We start from the raw sequence: 22,843 nt of genomic DNA, 5'->3' as shown, positions 1-22,843 counted from the left end.
CTGCTGACCCTGGCAAGACTCGCGCCTGCATCTGCCAGGGAGGTCACTTTTGACGAGATGGTGTGACGACAGGCTGGTCCTGATGGCCTTCAGGGATCCTCGTCAAGCAGTGGGACTTCCCCAGAGAGGACGGGGATCGGGGTGGGCTTTGACATCTGATGGGCCACTGCTCTGCCCTGGCAGTGTCGCTGGAGCTGGGAGACGTGTCCCTGGTGTCTGTGCCCCCCGAGAGCCTCCAGCCAGCCCCCGACCGGGGCAGCCGGGGCCAGCTCATTGCCCAGCTGCAGGAGCTACTGCACCACTGGGCCCTGTGGTCCGCTGTCAAGAGCCGCTGGGTGATTGTGGGTAAGTGGGGTCTCCGCCCTCCTTCCCCTCTGATTTTCAGTTTTTCCCCAGTGCCCGAGGCATGGGGTCAGACTCCCCCAAAGGACATACCGCCTCTGAGAGCCCAGCCCCCTCCTGCAAATGACCCTGGGTTGGCGTCTTGCTCCCTGGGCCTCACCCCCTTCCCATGTAGAATGGAGCTGCTCCCGCATAACTGTTGTTTATGGGGCACCTACTGTGTACCAGTCATCATGCCAGGCGGTAGAGCAGAGCGCTTAATGCTTGGACTCTGGAGTCCGACCAGCTTGGCCGGGTTGGAATCCTAATTCTACCGCGTACTGGCTGCGTGACCTTGGGTGTGTCCGTCAGTCTGAGCCTCAGTTTCCTATCCGTTACTGAGGTTAAGAATAGTATCTCTAACAGGGCAGTTGTAGGGCAAGCCATGGTGCAGGGAAAGAACTCAGCCCAGTGTGTGGCATGCAGTAAGTGCTCAATAAATGCTGAGTGCTGTTATTATTATAATCACTGACAGGGTTTAGGATTGTGTAGTCAAGTGGACATGCCAGCTCTCTATAAACTGTTAAGTACTCTAAGATGGTGGCTGGTTCTTGTCCAAGAACATGAGCTTGTAGCTTCTAGTCTGCCCCCCAAGTGATATGAATAACATCCAAACCCAACCCCCAGAGGACCAATCCCTGACTAGCTTCACCCGCAGGCTGGCATGCCACACCTTTGCCAGCTCTCTGGGGACCCCATGCCACACAGCTCCCCTATAAAGGGAGCAGCTTTTCCCCAGGGCTATGAAGGCCCCCTGGGCCCCAGTCCCTCGGCCCAGCCTAGCGTGCCTCCTCTCCTGGCAGGGCTCTTCGTCTCCGTCCTCATCCTGTCCCTGGTCTTCGCCAGCCGGCTCCGCCCCGCCAGCCGGGCCCCCCTGCTCTTCCGGCCTGATACCAACATCCAGGTGCTCCTGGATCTCAAGTACAACCTGAGTGCTGAGGGCATATCCTGCATCACCTGCTCAGGTGAGCGTTCGGCCAGCGAGTCCCCTGTGGCTCCCTGCTCTCTTTGGAGTTCAGGTCTCAAAGACTGTTGGCCTACAAGATGTAAGATCCAGGCTCCCCATCACCATGCGACCTTGGCCAATCACTCCACGTCTGAGTCCGAGGGTTTCCCCATTTCCTGAAACAGGTATTTCCCAGGTGCTGGGGAAACCGTCGTGGGCAGGACAGGCTTCCTGAGCTCAGGGAGTTCATTTGTCTGCTAGGCGCCAACCTAGTAATAGTAGATCTGAGCTGTGATGGAGGAAGAATGGGGAGGCTGGGAAGCGCAGCATCATGGAAGGCTTCCTGGAGGAGGCAATGTCTAAGCTGAGACTCGAAGAAAGGGAAGGAGTTAGCCAGGCTGAGAGAAAGAGAGAGAGAAGAGAAGAGGTCTAGGCAGAGGGGAAAGCACCAGAGGTGGACAAGACCAGGGCCAAGTTTGAGAGAGTCGGTCACAGGAGCTAAGGGTAGCCAGGTAGGCTGGGCCAGGGAGTGGAGGACTGGAGTGGGGAGTCTGCAGTTGATTCTAATTGGAAGGGGGAGCGAGTAGAGGGTTTTAAGCAGAGAAGGGCCATGATCCGGTCTCCTAGGTGCTGTGTGGAGGCGAACGAGAGGGCCAGGGTGGAAGCTAGCTGGGAGACCAGGTAGGGGGCTGGTGCCTCATCTGAACATGAGACAGTGCGCCTGGGGCCAGTGTGCTTATGGTGACAGCGGAGTCAAGAGGTTTTTAGGAGGTGAAATCCATAGGATTTGGTGATGGAGTGGGTGTCAGGGATGAGCAAGGAGCTGAGTTAAGGATGTCCCCTTGCTTTACAGGTAGTCTGATCCAGACCCTCATTTTACAGAGGGGAGCCTGAGGTCAGGGTTGGGGGCAGGGGAGGTTGGCCCAGGTCATACAGCTTTGCCAGGTCAGTTAGAACCAAATGAGAAGATGCGGGGCTAGTCCTTTGAGCTCCTAGGAGAAGATCCGCTGACTGCTATAATTGCCTTCATTTAATTAGGGCGGTGTTCACATTAACCTGGCCTTCCCCCCGGTAATGGCATTAGCCAAATGCATGATAATCGACTGCAGCTCAGAGAAGTGCCCGAAGAGTCCCTCCTAAATTGGAGCCAGCCCCGGCCGCATGCCCGGCTCCTCTCCCGCCCGCCTGCGCATACACATTAAACTCCATTGCCACTGCTGCTATGAGGCCACCTGCCATCCCTCGGGGCTGGAGTCAAAAAGCCACTCCCCTTTCGTGGATGGACAAAACCCAGGATGGTGCCAAAGCTCCTGGAACTGTCCAGAGAAGGGCCAGGACGTGAGCCCAAGTCCAGCTACCGGCCCCTTGCCCCTCTTAGCTCTCTGAGCTGCCCTTAGGGAGGCCTGTTGGTGCTGTAGCAGAAAGGGTTTTCAGGCCGTCAGGACTGGATCCAAATGAGGCTCCGCTTCTCACTTCCTCTGCGGGTCACAGAACCTCCCCGAACCTCTCTGCTTTCTGCTCTGTCATATGAGGTTAATGATAGCGACCTCCGAGAATTACCGTGAAGATTGCGTCTTTGACGGTGTAGAATTTCTCTCGTGAAACAACAAAAGAAAACAGAAAATTCATCCCCAGTGGTTGAGGCGAAACAGGACAGTCTCCTGTCATCTCTGCTAGTTGACGACATCCCATGTCTAATTGTTCCCACTCATCAAGCATTTGTCACGAGCTAAATGCATGAGATGCAGTGTCCCGTTTGGTCCTTCCGCCACCCTCTGGCGGTTCCACATCACCCCGTTTGACAGAGGAGGGACTTGAGGCGTGGCGAGGATGAGGAGGGAAAGCGTCCGAGTGTCTTTCTCTGGATGGAGCTAACGGGTGCCTTTCTTTGGCCAAGATTCAGTATTTGGCTTCTTTTTTCAGTTCCATCCAGTTTCTTTCAGACCCCCGTCACCCCCCCCCAAGCCAGGGGGCCCCATGGCCCTGGGGGGGGGCCATCTCTCTCCATCTCTGCCCTCGCCTGCTGGGCTCAGCCAGGAAGGCCCTGCCGTCCCTAACGAGGCGTGGGGGTAGGTCTGTTCCAGGAGAAGCCCCACAGCGTGCAGAACAACATCCGGACGTCCCTGGAGAAGAAGAAGCGGGGCTCGGGGGTCCCCTGGGCCAGCCGGCCTGAGGCCGCCCCACAGGGTTAGTGGGGAGTGTGGTCTGGCTGGGGTGGGGGGCTTCGGGAGATCCTGCCTAATACGAGGGTGTTCCTATGGGAACAAGAGTCTGTGTTTTGGGGTCACTGAGGAGGGGTTGGGTTGGGGGGGTGAGCTCGAGGCCCTCGCCCACTATTCTGCTGGTGCTCCTCACTAAGAACAGTGGCATCCCCTCCTGCCACGACCTCAGCCAGGCCTCTGGCGCCCCATGATCATGCAATGTGTGCCAGATCCATCCTGAGTGTCCGGAGGAGGGCAGAGGCATCCTGAGCCCTGGAGGCTGGCTTATCCCTGCCTGGGTCCCCATCAGAGGCTGGGATGTTGGGACATGTGCAGGAATGAGCCCCCCTATGGGGCAGTTCTGTGTGTCCTTCTCGCCCCATGGCTGTCGTCACCCCCTGTGCCTGCCGTTATCATTTGCAGCTCCAGCCCCTCCCCCTAACACAGTGGGACCGCCACTACCCTAGCCCAGATGGCACAGCTTCACCACAACTTGTACCATCATTGTCAATGCGCCCACCTATGCTGCCACTCCATCCTGGTGACCACCTCCACCTCCCACTTCATATGTGCCACCACCCCATCCCCACGTCCACCACCAGCACCCCCATCATGGCCATGGTTTCGGTCCAACAGAGAGGAACAGAGGCAGCATTTAGAGAGGAGCCCAAGTCAGGGCCCAGCTCCTCAGTCCACAGAACAGAGAGTGGGCTGCTCCAGGTCGGGGGAAGCCAGGCAAGGTGACTGTCCACCCCTCCTCCATCCTCCATTTGTCTCCCAGACTCTCCAGGCACTGTGTATGTCTCCAAGGTGAAGAGTAAAGGCCACCCGGCTGTGTACAGGTTCTCTCTCAACGCCAGCGTACCGGCCCCTTGGCAGATCGTGTCCCCTGGGGACGGGGAGGTACCCTCCTTCCAGGTGAGCCTGGGCTGCCGGGACATAAACCACCAGTATGGGGGAGGGGCCCTCAGAGCTGCATGGGTGGGCCCTCGCCATGTAGGGAGGGAGAGGCAGGGACTGTGAGGCATTCGAGGACGCTCTCCCAGCCAGGTCTTTGGCACCTACAGTGGTGACAGCATGGGCTTCCAAGTCAGCCAGACCTGGGTTCGAGTCCTGACTCTGCCATTTATAATCTGTGTGTCTTTGGGCAGATTACTTAATCTCTCTGAGCCTCAGTCTCCTCATCTGTGAAATGGGGTGCATGAAGCACAGCCAGGGTTAGAGGTACGTGGGGTAAAGCCGGCATGGTACGTAGCGTGTGGGGCACAGGAAGTGCTCAGCAGGCAGTATATGGTTGGTCTTGACAGCTGCTCCAGCACCCCAGAAAACAGCCTCTGAGGGCCACCCCGGCAGGTCTCCTGTTTCTCCCTCTCAGAATCATGTGGTTTTTTGACAAGTTATACCCTGTGTTGACTCATTTGTTCAGGGTTTATATTTCTATCTGAACGATGAGGTTCTGAGGCGTTTTCTGACTCTGAGCCTTTGCATTGCCGTTCCCGCTGCTAGAAAGCTTTCCTTTCAGTGTAACGCATGGCAGGCCCTTCACCGACGCCTCAGCATAAATGCCATTCCCTCCTAGAGCCCTGCGCTGGCCCACTTCTCAGTTCGCCCTCGTCCTCCCCTGCCCCTTTATCCCGTGTCCTATGATCCTGTTACATTCCTAGCCCCTAAAAGAACCTGAAGCCACCGTGACTGGCAGCTCCACGGGGGAGGGACCAAGCCCATCTCGCCCGCTGCCGTACGCTCAGAGCCCCGCTCAGGGCCTGGACAGAGGCGATGCTTGCTGGAGGAAGGACTGAGGCTCAGACAGGGAAGGAAGCATTTGCTCCATCTGCAGACTCGAACCCAGGCCTCCTGAGCCACTGCCCAGGGCTCTGCCCCCTCCCCCCCCCCATGGCAGGGGCTGGGACAGGGTGGGGGGCCTGCCTTGGAGGGAGGGGCCGGAGCCTGAGGCCGGGCCCAGGCCGAGGCAGCCCCCGGAGTCACCTGTCTTGTCTCTGTCGATCCACTGCTTAGGTGTATCGAGCGCCTTTGGGTAACTTCAGCAAGAAGCTGACCGCTTGTATGTCTACAGTAGGGCTGCTCCAGCCGGCGAGCCCCTCCCGCAAGTGGATGGTGACAACCTTGGCCTGCGACGCCAAGCGGGGCTGGAAGTTTGACTTCAGCTTCTACGCGGCCGCCAAGGAGCAGCAGCACACGCGGTAACAGCCTCGAGGATAAGCCCCTTGCCTCCAGCCAGATCCCCTCTCCCCCGACAGATGTCAGCGGGCACCTTTAGGAAACTCCTGTCCATGTGCACGCATGCATTCAGAGAGTTCTCGGCCCAGGACTGGGGTGTGGGGGACCCCGGCGCAGAGGACAGGCCAGTGACCTGCTCCCCCCTCTACCCCTCTGCCTCGTGCGGGCCCCGCTGCTCCTTCACGTGCCAGCCAGGTGCCATCTTAGGCCTTTTGCCCTTGCCGCTCCCTCTGCCTAGAATGCTCTTCCCTAGCTCCTTGGGTACGATGACTTCTCTCCAGGATGCAGGTGTCCACTCCGATGTCCCCTCTTGGGAGAGGCTGTCACTGACCGGAACTCCCTCCCCGTCCGGAAGAACCATGCCCGGTCCCGCTCCATGTGTTACCCCTGCTCCCTTTCCCATCCCCATCGCCACCTGGAATCACTCTGACCTGTGATTTATAACCTGTCTTTCCTTGGGAGCATCCTGCGGTGGGCACCTTGACCGTTTCCCCCGCTGTGTCCCTAGCACCTAGCGCAGGGCTTGGCACCCAGGGGTGCTCAGTCAACACTTGCCGAATGAGTGGATGGGTACGCCCTGTACCTTTTCTCCAAAGCACTATTGACTCTCTCTATATAATTAATTCAGCAAGTATTTAATTAATGCCACCCCCCCCCCGCCCTGCCAGACCATAAGGAGATAGGAGAGAGACTATGTCTATTGTATTTACCTACTGTATACTCAGGCCCTGCCTAGTGCCTGGCATGTAAAAGTGCCCCCAAAATACTTAACGGGTGACAGCACTCTGTTCCCTGAGGGGCAGGGGACTCCAAGCAGCTGGGGGCGCCTGTGTTCTGACCAGAGCCCCACATTCATGTGTCCATTGAGGCTGTATTTCATTGTTCATTGATCAAACATGCGGCACCGACTGTGTGCTGGCACCCCGCTGATGCTGGGGATACAAGACAGACGCGGCTCCTGCCCTTAGGCTGGCTAGCAGGAGACAGCAGCTACCAAGTCAGTCACAGCGTCGGTACACATGATGGCACGTGCTCTGCTCTGGAAGGGGGAGCGGTGCTGGGCCTAGAGAGCAACAGTGAGGGCCCCGCGCTGGTGACACGCAGGGCTCTGGCCTCTGACAGAGCCTGGCCTGCGGGCGCCGGGCACCCATAGAGGTTGGACGCCACTTGAGGCAGAGGGCAGTGGCATAGAGGTGGGGGCAGGTGACCAAGACGGGCTCACTGGGCCCTTCCAGCCCAGGGTACCTTGGCTCAGGGGGTGGGGGTCCCTCTGCCCATCCTCCCCTGAGCCCAGGGCTGGGCTCACTCTGCACGTACACAACAGCAACCAGGATCAGGCTGCCTGGACGAGCTTAGAACATTCTAGAAAGAACCTTGAGGCATGTCAGGTGCAATGGTGAACAAGCTAACCATGCCACCCTGGCTTCATGCAGAATTTTAAGGCTCAGTAACTGTTCAGGTTAAGGCGGGGGTGCTCCTGAGCAGGGAACTGCAAGGCTGGCCTGGGGCCCCTCTGTAAACTCTTGCACCTCCTGAAGGACAGTTTGGAAACTCCTGGTCTCCACCCCTCATGCCGCAGGTGGGGAGACACACACAGAGCCACAGAGCCGGAGGCTGTGGAGCAGGCCACATGATACGTCCTGGCAGTGGCGAGATCAGAAGTGACCTCCAAACCCCAGCCCCCAACCTGAGACTAAATCCTTGTGCTTGGGGCCCCCCCAAGTCCGTCCCTGCATTCTTCCAGCTGTCGCACATAGCCACACGCGGCTGTGCTTGCCTCACCTCCCAGGCTCCTCCTGGCCTTCCCAGCCTCAACGGGGCTCCTTTGCCTCCACAGGAAAGTGTACTTTGCTCAGTCCCACAAGCCCCCTTTCCACGGGCGTGTGTGTGCGGCGCCTCCTGGCTGCCTGCTCAGCTCCAGCCCCGACGGCCCGACCAAAGGCTTCTTCTACGTGCCCAGTGAGAAAGGTACATGCGGGGAGGCTGCACTGGGGCCTCGGGAGGCTGGGCCCCGCCTTCCCATACAGATGTGACTCCCTCTGCAGTGCCCAAGGCCCGCCTCTCTGCCACCTTCGGCTTCAACCCCTGCGTGAACACGGGCTGCGGGAAGCCAGCCGTGCGGCCGCTGGTGGATACAGGGGCCATGGTCTTCGTGGTCTTTGGAATTATTGGCATCAACCGTACGCAGCAGGTGGACAACCATGTCATCGGAGACCCGGTACGTGGACCCACTTTGGGCAGATGCCAAAGGGCCGGACAGCACCAGGCTTGCAAACAAGTACTGGCTCAGGTGGCCACTGGCCCAGCTCCCCACAAGCCCTCTTGCTCCTCTGACTGCTCACGAGGCCCAGACAGGACCATCGCGGGCCCTCGAGGGCACTGTTTCCTTGAGGGCTGATCAGGGTTGAGCTCTTAGACTTGCCCAGGAATCTGGGTACATTGTGGGCCTGAGCTGGTTGCCCTTCACCATGAGGGGCTGAAATGGAGCTGAGGGAGATACAAGTGTGTAACTCCCCCCTACCCCACTGCCCTCCTCTTTCTGCTGGAGGCCCCTCCCTACACCCACAGCCCCAGCTGCATCCCTGACTGCGGGGCCCTCTTCTCTATGTGGGCTCCTACCCCTGTGGATCCTTGTGCCCTGCGCTGGGCTCTCAGGTGTTGGAAGGGAGAGAAACTGATGGAGCTGTGGCTAGGTCTGTCTGGCGTGGAATGGGTGCTGAGCAGGTGGTGGGAAGGACCGTAGGGTCAGAGCTCCTGCCTTGAGAAGTCAGTCCAGCTGCGTATACAGGATTTCAGACCCGAAGTAATTCGGGAGCCAGGACAGTCCGCGATCTGTGTGCACAGTCCCCAACCGAGAGTCCCCCAGGTGTTCGGAGGAGGGTGGGGAGGCAGGGAGGAGACAAAGCAGGTGAGGGAGGACAGGGAATTTGGCTGTTCAGAGGGAGGAGAGACAGTAGAAAGCCCAGGAAAGAGCAGTGAGTCAAGCAGGGGTGAGCCTAGGGGCCCTGTGCAGGGTGGGCAGTGTTGGGGGCAGAAGGTGCTGGTGGGAGCAGGACAGAGTGGGCTCAGGCAGGGACCTCAGGCGACCATGCAGAGGCTCCAGCCTGATGTCTGTGACGGTGGCAAGGAGCTGTGGACGTTCTCTCCCTGGGGCGGGGCTCAGGACCGAGTTCCCAACTCACTGAGCGGCCCGCGCCCACTTGTGTCTCCTTGGGAAAGGGCAGTGTCATCTATGACAGCAGCTTTGATCTCTTCAAAGAAATCGGGCACCTGTGTCGCCTCTGCAAGGCCATCGCGGGGAACTCGGCGCTGGTGAAGCCGGGCGGGGCCCAGTGCCTGCCCTCAGGTGCGCGGAAGAGCTGTTTGTCAGAGGGAGGACACGCTGGGGAGGCCACGCTTCTCGCAGGGTGGACAGCCACGAGGACACCCATGCCTGGCATGAGTCCTGCAGACACGCGTGTGTGCTTGAGTTTGCATCCACACTGGGGCGAGGGGAGTGTGAGTCTTTAGAGCCGTCTTGTGCACGGACACGCTTCGGTGCAGAGGAGCATGTGTGTGGGGATGTGTGCAGTGGGTGTGGGCATACCTGCTGGCGTGGCTTTTCCCACTCAGGAGCCAGGGCCGGGGCGGACACAGATAACCCGGGTGAGGTCATGCCAGGGCTCTGCTCAAGGGGCCACAAGGTGTCCTTTTCCACCCTGATGGCAAATGACTGCTGTAGGTTACCACTGGTGACAGACATGTTTTGGAGGTTGGGGGAGGGCTGTGCCCCTCCCACACGCTCACCCAGTGGGTGACTACACATGCCCGGGTGGAGTGGGGGGTGGGGAGGGGTGCTCTCCCAGGGTCCCCAGCCCGACCCTCTCTCTCCCCTTCTCCCTGCAGGCTACAGCACGTCCTCCTTCCTGCAGATGCTACATCCCGACTGCAGAGAGCTGCCCGAGCCCAACCTGCTCCCCGGGCAGCTGTCGCACGGGGCGGTGGGCGTCAAGGAGGGCCGGGTGCAGTGGATCTCCATGGCCTTTGAGTCGGTGAGCTCCCAGCGGCCTGTCCAGGCACAGTGCTCGCCTCACGGTGCCTGGCCCAGATCAGAGGGGTGGCTCTTAGAGGTGAAATTACTCCCCCCAGGTCCCCATGGTTATGAGTGTTGACATCAAGTGTTCAAGCAGGCACCGGACCGCAGGGCGCTGCCCTTTCTACCACGTAGGCTGTTCGCACCAGCCCAGGGTCTGTGTTGGTTTGTCACCTCTGGGCTAGGGAGCCAGTGGGGCTGGAGGCTGGCGAAAGTCCAGGACGCTTCCCTCTGCCACTCTGGGGGGGCCGGGTTCTGGGCCACAGACCTGGGTGCTGGACCTCCCCCAGGAGAGCTTGGTAGCCAGGGGCCAGCCATCCACACACCTCACTACTTCCTCTCATCCTGACACTCCCTGGACTCCGTCCAAGGAGGGAGGCCCACGTACACAAGCACGACTGACCTGGGCCTCTGCGGGGCCCCGTGGCCATGACACTTGGCTCCAGAGGCTTGCCAAGCCTGCCACTCTTGCCCGTGTGCTGAGACCCAGGGTCCAGTCCCAGCTGTGGTCCTGGTCCACTGTGTCTCCTTGAGCCAGTCCCGTCTCCCCGCCGGCCTCTGGTGCGTCCTCTGAAGCACAGGGTTATAGATCCCTGCCCTCCGTCTGGCAGGCCCCGGGAAGCAGCAGGGCCATCACGTAGAGACGCAGGGAATGAAAACCCATCCTTGTTCTCTGGCCCCCTGCCCTGCTTCCCTTCCTGCCATCTGCCACTTGCCGCATAAGCAGCCACACCGAGTCAGGAGGCCCCAGAGCCCCTCCTGGTCCTCCTCCAAGGGAGCCCCAGGCTAGTGTAGACACCACTTCAAAGCCCCGGGCAGGTTTTTTTTTTTTTAATTATGGTAAAACACACATCGTAAAATCGACCATCTTAACCGTTTTTGAAGTTCAGTTCAGTAACACTAAGTACATTTACATTGTTATGCAACCGGCACCACCATCCCCCTCCCGAAACACGACCTCCCCCCCCCCCAGCCCTGGCACCCACGGTTCTACTTTGTGTCTCTGTGGACATGGCTACTGTGGGCCTCCGAGGTAACTGGAATCCACAACACCGATCTTTTGGTGTCTGGCCCATCCCGTTCAGCATAATGGTCTCCGACTCACCCATGCTCTGCCCTCTGTCCTAATCCCCTTCTTTTCAAAGGCTGAACCTGAGACAGTTTGAGAGAGCACAGAATCCCCTCTCGGGCTCATCCACACCACAGGGCGTCCCTTCCAAGCTGACCCCACCAAGGCGCAGACACACATGCTGTAAGCGTGTCTGTGCGCAGGGAGAGCAGAAGTGGGCGTGGGAGCATACGTGTGAAGGTCCCAGAGCAGGGTGAGGGCCTGTCTCCCCGCTGAACGGCTCCGCAGAGCTGGGGGCTGGAGGTGGGTGGGTGGCTTGGCAGTGACAATAGCTCTGATGGGGACACGCCGAGGCCTGGCAGAGACCAGCAGAGGCCCGTCTTGGGGCTTCCAGGAAGGTTTCCTGGAGGAGACAGAACCCGTGAGAGCCTCGAAGGATGATGGGAGCTGGCTGTGGGGGCATAGGGAACAGCATGTGCACAGGCTGGTGCACGAGAGCATGGGGGCCCTGGGGGCTGCCGCTGGTCCTGTTGGAAAGGGATGGGGACTTTGATGGCATCAGAACCTGCTGCCCTTGTACCCAGAGGCCAGTGGGAAGTAATCCTGGACTGGGGCACTCTCTGTGTCCAGGTGGCCAAGGGCCGGCTGCACCTGCCACAGAGCGGACCAGCCGTCACCTGGGAAGGGTGAGTGGGCACTGCCCCCCCCATCTCACTGGCTCGTGTGCCCCACAGACCACGTACAAGGGCAAGTCCTCCTTCCAGACGTACTCGGACTACCTGCGCTGGGAGAGTTTCCTGCAGCAGCAGCTGCAGATGTTCCCCGAGGGCTCGGCCCTTCGCCGAGGATTCCAGACTTGTGAGCACTGGAAACAGATCTTCATGGAGATCATAGGCAAGCGGCAGCCCAGCTCCTCACCCCCCTAACTCCCCAGGCCTGGAGGGGCAGGTGGTAGCCGGGGGGATGGGGAGGTGACCTGGGCAGGGAGGGCATGGCATGGCCTGTCTGAGCTGCAACTTGTCATCTTCTCCATTCTGGCCAAGAGCCCTGGGGCAACCGGAATGGCCCAGTGGCCAGGAGTCCCAGTCAGAAGCCGAGTGTGGGTCTCCTGCTCAGGGGCACCTGACTGCATTCTTTGCTCCTTAATTTGGCCACCTAAATAGTAATAGCGATCCCGTAATGGCAGTTCTCTCCCTGTTACCATGGGCCTTCCCGGGGCCACGCCCTTGCCAAGGGCCTGACTGTGTTCCTTAAACTCCAGAGGATGCGTGTGGGGTGGGTACTCTCACTGCCCTGTGTTGCCGAGGCGGCTCAGGGAGGTTCTGCGGCTTACCCAGAGTGACACGGCTAGCTGTGACGGTGCCCATCTGTGGGACCCCAGTAACCTGAACCATGGAGGGGCGGGGAGGGGGGGGTAGTTATAGGCACGCCCCCCATGAAGCCCAGCTGCGTACCCTCTTCTTTTGCCTTCCAGGGGTGCAGAGCGCCCTGTACGGCCTGGCCCTGTCCCTGCTTATCTGCGTGGCCGCGGTGGCCGTGTTCACCACCCACGTGCTCCTCCTGCTCCCTGTGCTTCTGAGCATCTTGGGTACGTGGGCCTGGGGGGGGGCAATAGACGTCGGGCTGTGGGCCCAGGAGTGGGCAGGGGTCCCACTGATGGCCTCAGGTCAGCGGGATCCTCCCCGTCCTTAACTGTCACATGTCCTTGGTGAAGGTTTCCCAGCCACCCCCACCCCAGGCAGAAAGACCCTCTGTGACGCTTATTCACAGGACAGTGCCCCACCAGCCTGTGTGTTCTCAGGAGGGACCTGGATGTCGCCAGGTGGTAGCTCCTGGCCCAGTGACATGTTGCTGCACCTGTCCCTCCCCCCAGAACCCCCACTTCTCTCTGACCCTGGTCCTCCTGGTCCCTCCTGTCACCAGAGGTGGGGGCTCCACTCTAGGCTTCGCCCCATTCCCCAGGGCCCCCTGAGTTCTCCCACCTCCCCTCCAGGACTGTGTGGGGGAGGCTGGGTCCAAGCCGCCTGCCCGCTGTCCCCTGCCCTTGCAGGCATCGTCTGCCTCGTGGTCACCATCATGTACTGGAGCGGCTGGGAGATGGGGGCCGTGGAAGCCATCTCCCTGTCCATCCTCGTCGGCTCCTCCGTGGATTACTGCGTCCATCTGGTTGAAGGCTACCTGCTGGCCGGAGAGAATCTGCCCCCCCACCAGGCTGAGGTGAGTGCCCTGCCAGCCCTACCCCATGCATCCGCTGTCCCCAGTGCAGCTGAGGGGCCGCCAAGGCCAGCTGGACACGCCTGGTGCCCCACTCCCAACCAGACTGTGTTCTAGGGGCTGAGGTTTTCACGGCCAATCTCCACGCCCAGGGGACGTGGGTTTGAAGGCAGCTCCGCCAGAGCGGTGTCGTGGGCCTTGGGAGGGCCCGTCCCCCAGCCTGTTTCTCTAATGAGCATTAGGGGTCGGACAAGGTGAGGTCCAAGGGCCCTCCCTGCCTCCCTGAGTCTGAGTCTCCTTCTCCAGCCTGGGGAGCGGGGCGGCCCATTCTAGTCGTAACTCTGAGGCCACCCACCACCCCTCCGCACTTCTGTGGCTTTGCAAGAACATGCTTGTAGACTCCGTGCCAGCACCAGCTCTGGGTCTTGTAAAGTGTTTTGTTTTCTCCTAATTCAGAGTTGTGGTGGTGTGGAAACGTTCATAAATACAGAAATTAAATCAGTTATGTTTTTAGCTGCTTTTGGTCAAAAGAAAGGAATCTGTTTCAATCAGAGCCATTTCTGAGGACCTACTACGCAAGCAGCAGCAGCCTGGTTGTCCTAGCAACCGCGGGGCACCTGCCTGTGCGCCCTTGTCAGGGAATCTGTCCATCTTCCCACCAAGCCCGGGGAGGAGGTGCTGTCACCGGCCCCATTTATTGAAGCAGAATGGGGGGCATCTGGGAACGGGCCGGCCCCAAGCAGGGAGGGACCCCACTGGTGTGTCGGGTTCCCCAGCCTCAGCCTTTGCCCTCACCTCGCACCCAGGATGCCCACTCGCAGCGCCAGTGGCGGACCCTGGAGGCCGTGCGGCACGTGGGAGTGGCCATCGTGTCCAGCGCCCTCACCACGGTCATCGCCACAGTGCCCCTCTTCTTCTGCATCATCGCCCCGTTCGCCAAGTTCGGCAAGATCGTCGCTCTCAACACAGGTGTGTCCATTCTCTACACGCTCACGGTCAGCACGGCCCTGCTCGGCATCATGGCTCCCGGCTCCTTCACCCGGACCAGGACTTCCTTCCTCAAAGCCCTGGGCGCCGTGCTGTTGGCAGGGGCCCTGGGGCTGGCCGCCTGCCTCGTGCTCCTCCGGAGCGGCTATAAGATTCCCCTGCCCACTGGGGCCTCCCTATAGCCCCGGCCCTGGGTCCTGACTGATGCACATTTTGTCCAGCAGGTGTGGGACTAGGCTTGTTTTGACCCCAGCAGCACCTTGTTTCCCAGCTTGACTGTAACCAGTTCTGTTCCCAGGCCTGGGCGGGAAAAGCGCCCCATCACTCAGTGTGGGAGCTGACGCCCACCTGGGTGGCCCGCACTGCCTTCGACGGCGCCCAGCCAGAGCTGGGTGGGAAGCTGGCCGTCACCCCATTCTGCTGGGCTGCCAGCAGCTGCGTCAGGCACCCCCTGACAGTGGAAGAGCCCAGCCCCCCTCCATGCCGGCTCACCACAAGGGTGTCCCTCTCGTACTGCCTCAGTGCTGACGACAGCTTTCCCATGGTGGGGGGTTACAGGGCCCCCATTCTACAGATGTGAGAACTGAGGCACCAGGAGGCCAATGGATTGACATGTAGCTGGGTCGGTGGCAGAGCCCAGCTGCCTCCTGAGCCCCGTGCTTCCCTCGGGGAATTTGCAGGAAGAGCACAGTGGGTTCAAGGGCAGGGGCCTTGCACCCCCTCCCCCCACCTCCCCATCCCCCAGCTTTATGGCGGCCCATGCTGGGTGGTCCTGTGGTCCCTCCCAGGCCTTTTGGTCCTGGCCGGAGAGCACAAGACCCTGGCCTGGGGTTCTGCATGTCCTACCCCTGGCCCCAGCCTCAAGGGGCTCCTCCTCCCCAGGGGGCTGTGGGGCCCCAAGGCCTTCCTCACTGATCCAAGCCCCCATCTGCCCCATTCAACTCTGGGGAGTGGAACTGGGGGAGGCATTCCCCGGGTGGGGGGCTGGCTGAGCCTGCTGCCAGCTCACAGCAGATGGTTCCTGGCCAATGACAGTGCAGACCGCCGTTAACACGAGCATTGTAAGCATCACTGGCTCCACCGCGTTCTTCAAACTGTAGTAACTAAGTGCTTTCAGGCCGCTTGGCCTGAACCGGGTACGACAGGTGGGCCGGGGCCTGGAAGGAGATGGAGGTGGGTGGAGGGTGCCAGATTCCCAGGGACCAAGGTCCCAGAGTGCTCTGCGTGCCCGGGTTGAGGGTGGGGGCCTCAGGTGGCACTGTGGGAGTGGGGCTCAGTACATGCGCCTTCTTCTAAGGGGCTCATCTGTTTCATCAGCTGGGGCACTTTTTTTTAAGATTTTATTTATTTGAGAGAGAGAGAGATGAGTGGGGGGAGGGGCAGAGGGAGATGCAGACTCCCCACTGAGCAGGGAGCCCGACTCGGGGCTCGATCCCAGGACTCCGGGATCATGACCTGAGCCAAAAGCAGACGCTTAACCTACTGAGCCACCCAGGCGGCCCAGTTAGGGCATTTTCGAGCACCTGTGGTGTGCCAGGTCCTGTCCTTCCTTGGGGCAGACATTGCCCCGCCCCCAGGTATTAGGAAGCTGGCCACGGACTGGTGGGAAAGCTGTCCTGGGTGACCTCCAGGTTAGCTCACCTGGTCATCTGTAAATATTGACTGGGGGGCTAGGTCTGCAAGGCAGAGATGCAACGGCGTGTCCCCACCTCGTGCTTGCCTGGGACCAAGTGGGGACTCAGTATTTGTATGGGAAACAGGAGACCTTTGGACCCGCCATCTATGGTGAAGCCAGACCCCAAGTAAGTCATGGTTCTAGTTACTGTGCCAGATGTTCTCAGGATTTGTATGTCTGCTGGGGCTGCAAGAAAATGCCACCAGGGGTGGGGGTGGGGGACTGTGCTTAAACAAGAAGTTTATTCTCTCAGTTCTGGAGGCTGGAAGTCCAAACTCAAGGTGTTGGCAGGGTGGTTCCTTCTGGAGGTTCCGAGGGAGAATCTGTTCCAGGCCTTTCTCCTGGTTCCTGCTGGCTGCTGGCGGTCCTCAGTGTTCCTGGGCTTGTAGACACGTCACTCCCATCTCTGCCTCCACCTTCACATGGCCGTCTTCTCTCTGTGATGTTCACGTCCTCTTCCCGATACAAGAACACCAATGGTATCAGATCAGGGTCTATCTTAATGGCTCCAATTGATCATCTGCAAAATCCTATCTCCCAAGTAAGCTCCCATTCATAGATTAGGTTAGGGTTAGGACTTCAGTATATCTCTGGGGGGACACGTTTCAACCCACAACAGGCAGGGCTCAACACGCATCAGCTCATTCGTTAGCCTTACGGAGTGTGTGCTATGATACCCATTTTACAGATGGGGAAGCCAAGACTCTAAGAGATTGACTTGCCTAGGTCACACAGCTGGTAACACCCCCACCCCCCAGCCACTCTGCCCTAGGGTGCGAACTCAACCTTTAAAGGTATATAACCTCTGGGAGAATTGTAACAAAGCCTGACAGATGGGGACATTCAAGGTTGGTGGTCAAATCAAGAGGCCTGTTCTTAGAAAATCTGGGATGGAAACCCTTGAATGTGTACAATACTTCACCCTTAAGTACTTTCTCGTCAGCCTTCTGTGAAACCCGAGCCCTCAGAGGCCCAGCAAAGAGCACTGAGGCTCAGGGGCAGGTCGTGGCTGGGACCACACAGCCCTGCAGGGGCTGCTCAGGGGTTCAGGCCGGAGAACCCAGGGCTCCGGCAGCCCTTCTTTGGGGGGCCAGTGATTGACGCTGTGGGAGGATTGGGCAAGCTCATGGGAGGAGTTCAGATGGGAGGGGGTGAGGGAGGCAGCTGGCAAGGTGATAAGACACCCTGGAAGACGCTCAGAGAAATGACTGCCCCGTCCAATAACCTCTCCAATAACCTAGTATTAATGTGGAGGCTGAGTCGTTTGCATGTCATTTGCATACAAGCCAAATAATGCCCATTTGTAAAGAAACCCTCACTTAGCCCATTTCCTTTTAAGAAACTGCTCCTCTTCCTTCCCCTTGGTCTCTGCCTTTTTCGGAGTATTGGGAGGTGTTGAGCAGGCAGCCAGGCCTTGGTGTCACTGTCACCTCCCCCCAGGTGACTAGGGCAGGCCCGCCCATGTACAACTCTGGTGTCCCTCACAGCTCTCCGGTGAGCTGGGTTCCCACCTTACAGATGAGCTCCTGGGGTCCAGAGAGGGGAAGGCAGTTTCGGGCAGTACCAGGCTGCTTCTCCTGCCCCTCCCTGCCGCCCTGCCACCCTCACCCTCTACAGGTGGCATTTTCAACTTTGCATCTTTATTTCCTCATCAAAACTGACCTGTTCTGGTCCCTCAGGCCCTGCATCTGCCCAGCTCCTGGCCAGTAATGCTCTCCCTCCCAGGGGCAGGGGCAAGGCTGGGGGAAGGATGTGGGTGACTATCTGGGGCCACATAGCTTGGCTGTCTACTTGCCTACAAATAAATCCCCCTTTCTCTTGTTTGTGAATATCGGCACACAGAGTCCCAGAGGCACGAACTCCCATGAAAAGAACCTTGACCTTCCTTTGTTACTGATGCACAGCTCACGGTCTTAATGAGCTTTTGCCGAGCGTTAATGAGATGGCCTTCATTAGCCCGGTAGCTCGGGCACAGCAGTTAGCCTGGGGTCTGCGAGGAGGTGCAGGCCTTCAGTAGGCCAAGGAGGGCCACAGGGCACAAGGGGAGCCCAGGGGAGAGACCCCTGTCACCTGCCAACGTTCCCTGAGCCCCTGCTTCTCTCCCTCCTTCTCTTGGAGGCCAGGAGATATTATTAATGAGAGCCAGCTTTTCTGGAGCACCTACTGTGTCCTGGGTCCTATCCACGCATTCTGGGGAATCCTCACAGCATTCCTCAGAAGGGAATGTTTTTGTGTTTGTTTCACTGCTAAGGGAAATTAAAGCTCAGAGACATGAAGTAACTGGCCTGAGCTTACACAGCTTGTGAGAGACAGAGCCGGGCTTCCCCCCCAGGGCTCTTGGCTCCTGAGTACATGCTCTCTGTCCCCCACAGCCTCTCAGGATGCACCACATTTGACTGCAGGGCCAGCTGACCAGCTTCCCTCAGTTGCTGTCCCCTCACCTGCGTGCTACTCCTAGAGAAAGGAGCACCCGATCTGGAGTTGAGAGTCCAGTATCCGAGTCTCAGCTCCAGCCCTGCCCGGGTGAACAAGCCACTGAACACTGATTTAATCTGGGAAATGGGGCAGGGGACAAAATAACATCCAAAGCTCTGATCCACTGCTATGCTGGCAGGGTTTGAGTCTTGAAGTCAATCTGCCCCCTGTGCCCGCCATGGGTGGCCGTCCCCTGAGAGTCTTGTTCTCATCATTGTTCACATCTCATAAGCAGAAGAATGCCCACTGGAGCTGTGCGTTCATGGGGGTTCAACAACTTACTTACTGAGCACCTACTATGTGCCAGGCACCGTTCCAGGCCTCAGTGATACAAGGGAACACAAACACAGACCCAGACCCTGACCTCATGGACTTCACCGGTGAGGTGGGGAAAAGAACTTTCATAAAAGAGCTCCTTGAACATATAACCCCAAACCAGAGGGCAGTGAGGGAGAAGAGTGAGGCATAAGGACACAAAGCCATGAGGCTGGGGCTGGCGGAGGGGTCCCTGGAGAAGAATGATGACCACTTGCCTTGCCTCTGGGGAGCTGATCCCACCAGCCACAGGCCTTCTGAGCCAAAGGACAGCCTACTGCAAGCTGACGTGAAGGCATAAAAGAAGAGAATCATTGGATCCTAGAGGGGATAAGGCGAGAGCCTTCTTGGTGCAGCAGACATGGAAACGGGCAACACGCTGGCCCAGGAGAGAACATCTGGCTCACACTGACACACGTAACCCACCAGGTGACTCAAGAGAGCCAAGCAAAGCACATGGAGTGGCCCTGTGCCCAGGGCTCTCAGGCCAGCCTCGGCTCCAACAGAGAAAGTTGCTCTGGAAGAACACAGTCTCCTTTGTCTCTTGGGGCCTCTAGAGGAGTTGGGGTGGTGGCCACACCTGCTCCAGCAGGCTAAGTACCATTGCGTTTGGCGTTCAAGGCCCAGCAGAGTCCTGTGAAATGCTGGCCACTCTGAACGGATGTACAATAGGAGCCCACCCTGCAGGGGCTGTGGGTCCACACACCACTGTCCCTGGGGGGTTCAGACTGGCACAGGGCCTGATGTCTTTGCCCAGCCCTGCCCTCCAAGACTACCTGGATTTGCCTTAGAGACGAGGTCTGCATCCTGAGACCAGGATGGCAGAGTGCACCTCCCAGCCACAAAGAAGCGCTTAGGCCCCCCACACCACACCTCCAACAGCGGGGCTCCAAGGGAGCCTCTTCCAGTTCCCCCATCCTCTTTTCAGCCTTGACTGTCTCCTCCTTAGTTTCCCCACCTTTAATCTGTCTCTCATGCAAACCTGTTCTTCCCTTTTCTGGTTGCTGCGCCTTGATTGATTTTTTTTTTTTTTGAGGATCTGCCCGCATCCCAGACCTGTGGTGCAGATGCAGCTGAGGCCACCCTCCCCCATACACAGTCCCGGGTTACCCCCTTACATTACCTCCCAACCAGGTGTACATGGCAGGTAACCCAGGGCTGGCCAATCAGTGCATTCCATCTTCTGGCCATTGTGATGGGTTGAGGGATGGAATGACCCAAGCCAGTCCAGTGAATGTCTTCCTGGGGACTTGTGGGAATTATGGCAAAGATAGACTCTCTTTTGACTAATATTTCTAGGTTGTGGGAGGAAAGCCTGGAGCCTGCCTAGGAGTGAGGCCAAAACAGAGGAAAGCAGACCAAAGGGTAAAAGTCAAATTTCTGATAACATCACTTAAGCTACTGGATCCAGCCATGCCTGAAGCTAAATGCACCTAGATTTCTTTTTTAAGCCAATAAATCCCCTTTTCCTTAAGCCACTTTGAGTAAGGTTCTTTTTCACTTTAAATCAAGAGTCCTAACTAAACAGTCTCCCCCAAAGGCTTCTAGCGTTTCTATCATTTACAGGTTTAAGCCCCAACTCTTAACACATGACATTCAAGGCCCATCCTGACCTGGCCTCAACCCTCCCTTCAGGCTCATCTCCTTCGAGGTCCTCCAGCCATCCTAGACTGCTCACCTGCCCCAGACATTCCCCATCTCCATTCTGGACTATGCGTATATGTCCCCCTCTCTTTTCCCCATTAACGCCTGTCAAACTCTGACCTGTCCCACAAGGCTCAGCTTGGATGCTACCTTCTCCGTGAAGGCTTCCTCTTCTCTCTCATGGCTCCTTGATGGGACACCAAGCTCCATGCTGTCATGAGTTGTGTCCACATCTACCTTCCTGGCTGACAATAAGCCCTTGAGAAAGGAAAAGGCTGTGCCCATCCCCAGGACTCCCCAAGAAAGCCGGACTCTATCCCAAGGGAATGGGAATATAATGGGGTTTTTTAAAGCAGCAGGGTTTTTTTTAACCATTTTAGGTTTATCCAATTGGTAAAAATCTAAACATTCGACAACACCCTCTGTGGGCAAGGCTATGGGGAAACAGGTTCTCTTATGCGTTGCTGGTAGGAGTGTAACCAACCATCAAGGAGGGTAACTTGGCAATAACAAATTCACAACCGCATGATCCTTTTGATTCAGCAAACCCACTTCTGAGAATTTATCCTGAAGATAAACTTACACTGGTCAAGTGTAGATATTAATCACTGAAGCCTTGTCTGGTATAGCAAAGGACTGGGGGCTCCTAAATGTCCATCAACACAGGGACCAATGAAATAAATTAGTCCCTTCCAACAGTAGGATACTCTGTAGCTGCAAAGAAAGAACGAGAAAGCTAAGTGCCAGCATGTGAAACATTGCCCACCTATATCAAACAGGGCAATGTTGCAAAATAGTGTGTAAAATGTGCTAGCTTATGTGTTTAAGAAAGGGGGGGTAGGTGAGAGGATATATATACTGATTTTTGCTTGTGTATGCATAAAGAACCCCTGAAGGAAGAATAATAAAAGCTAAAACACTGGTTACCTGGCGGTATGGGGGGGGGGGGGCTACGAGGCAGATGGCAGACAACAACTGAAGGAAGACTTTTTTATAAATCTTTTCACATTCTTGGATTTTTTTGACTGCAGGAATATAGTACCTGGATGATTTTTTTTTTTTTTAAGCAGAGGAGAGATGTGGCTTTCATTTGCTCCTTGGAGAGCTCACTCTGGCTGCAGGACAGAGGGTGGACTGGAGGAGGGTGGAGTGATGCACAGACGGCAGTGAGAAAGAAGGAGAGGGGTGCACCCCCCCACCCAGAAAAGGCATCAACAAACATCAGCTGAGGTTGTCTGAACCCAGGCACTGCCGGAGCTGGTGCAGCCAGCAGCAGCCTCCCTGCCTCCTTCTCTAAGCAGAAACATGGGGCAATCACCTGCTTTGGAGTCAAAGAGTTTAATCAGAGCCTTTGTAGTGATTGGGAGTGTGGCACTGCCTGTTGCCTCTCCCTCTCCCCCTTGGAGTTGAGCAGGCAGAGGGAATGCTTGGAAGGGGCAGCACAGGGTGATAGGAAAGGGCTGGGGCTGGGCCCTGTGGCCGTGCCAGTGTGGAATCCTAGAAATTAGGGCTTGTGTCCTCATTCTGCCTTCATTAACTGTGTGAATTTGAGCAAGTCATTTGCTCCATCTTAACCTGTTTGCTCATCCATTAAATAGAATAATCCATGGTGCATGGTTGTTGCATTTTTGAATGAGGTAATATAATGCCAAGGGCTTGGCCATAGCGATACCTGCTCAACCATCATCACTACCATCGGCATTGTTATAAAACAGATTTCTCCCAACTCAGGGTAGCATTTATGTGCTTAGAGTTGCAAAGCACTTCAGCAAACAGGAACTATTTGCTCCCCAATTAGTTTTTCTCCAAATATGGGTGGAAAGTGTTTTCTTATTCCATTAATGCTGGGTCTAGCCATATGACTTTGAATTGTCTATTGGGATGCTGGCAGGAGTGAAACAAGCAAAGGCTTGAAATATGTCTGTCCAAGGGAACTCGCCCTCTGAGCTTCTGCTTCTCCAAGGGAAAGACATGCCCCAGGGAGCCCACTTGTTTCAGGAGGCAGAGAGGTATGTGGAATAGACTTGACCCAACTATAGTCTGGAGTAGAACAGAGCCGGTCCTAGCAGAGATCACCTGACTCTCAACTGACACTGGTGATTGTTATCTTAAGCCATTGAGTTTGGGGAGATTTGTTTTGCAACATTGTTGCAACAGTAGCTGACTGAAGCATAGGCCATGACTTCCACAATAAAGTTGAAGGTCCTTCAAATTCTTTTAAGATCTCATGGACAATTTTCCCATTTGTATCTCACACCACTGCCTCCACTTTGCTCCTCAGACCTCAACTGAACCAAACTTCTTTCAGTCCTGATGCATGTGGTGCTGTGGCTTACTCCAGCCTCTACACAGACAGTCCTCCCTGCCTGGAACACTCTTCCCCTACTGCACCTTCATAGCTCCTCCCTACCCTTCAGACTCAGCTTCCGCCAGGAAGCCCTCATCAGTGCTTCCAAGTCTGGGTTGGTGGTCCTGGGATATGACCCCACAGCCCTTTGGATTGCTTCTGCCCTGATTTCTACTTGTCTCTCTCTCCCCACAAGGGCATACTCCATGAAGGCAAAAGACTGAAAATCCCCAGCTCCTGGCATAGAGTATATTCACTGTAAATATTTGTTGACTGAAA

At 57.3% G+C, this 22,843-nt stretch overlaps 1 protein-coding gene across 1 annotated transcript in view; it reads left to right on the top strand.

Moving 5' to 3' along the window:
• The window catches only part of DISP3 (dispatched RND transporter family member 3), a 28,435-nt gene extending 13,259 nt beyond the window's left edge, over positions 1–15,176 (top strand). The window contains exons 8-20 of the mRNA XM_045776869.2: positions 184–345; positions 1,185–1,346; positions 3,401–3,514; positions 4,310–4,446; positions 5,545–5,729; positions 7,604–7,734; positions 7,812–7,984; positions 8,986–9,112; positions 9,652–9,797; positions 11,642–11,801; positions 12,382–12,495; positions 12,958–13,124; positions 13,928–15,176. Of these exons, the coding sequence (XP_045632825.1) occupies positions 184–345; positions 1,185–1,346; positions 3,401–3,514; positions 4,310–4,446; positions 5,545–5,729; positions 7,604–7,734; positions 7,812–7,984; positions 8,986–9,112; positions 9,652–9,797; positions 11,642–11,801; positions 12,382–12,495; positions 12,958–13,124; positions 13,928–14,290 (2,141 nt within the window). The 3' untranslated portion in view covers positions 14,291–15,176. The remainder of the gene's footprint in view (positions 1–183; positions 346–1,184; positions 1,347–3,400; positions 3,515–4,309; positions 4,447–5,544; positions 5,730–7,603; positions 7,735–7,811; positions 7,985–8,985; positions 9,113–9,651; positions 9,798–11,641; positions 11,802–12,381; positions 12,496–12,957; positions 13,125–13,927) is intronic.
• The last annotated feature ends 7,667 nt before the right edge of the window (positions 15,177–22,843 follow it).

Source organism: Ursus americanus, chromosome 33, assembly GCF_024610735.1.
Source record: "Ursus americanus isolate L20-20 chromosome 33, mUrsAme1.1.p, whole genome shotgun sequence".
NCBI classification, from domain to species: domain Eukaryota; kingdom Metazoa; phylum Chordata; class Mammalia; order Carnivora; family Ursidae; genus Ursus; species Ursus americanus.
Note: the sequence above shows the minus strand (reverse complement) of the source record. Positions and strands in the feature narration are given on the sequence as shown.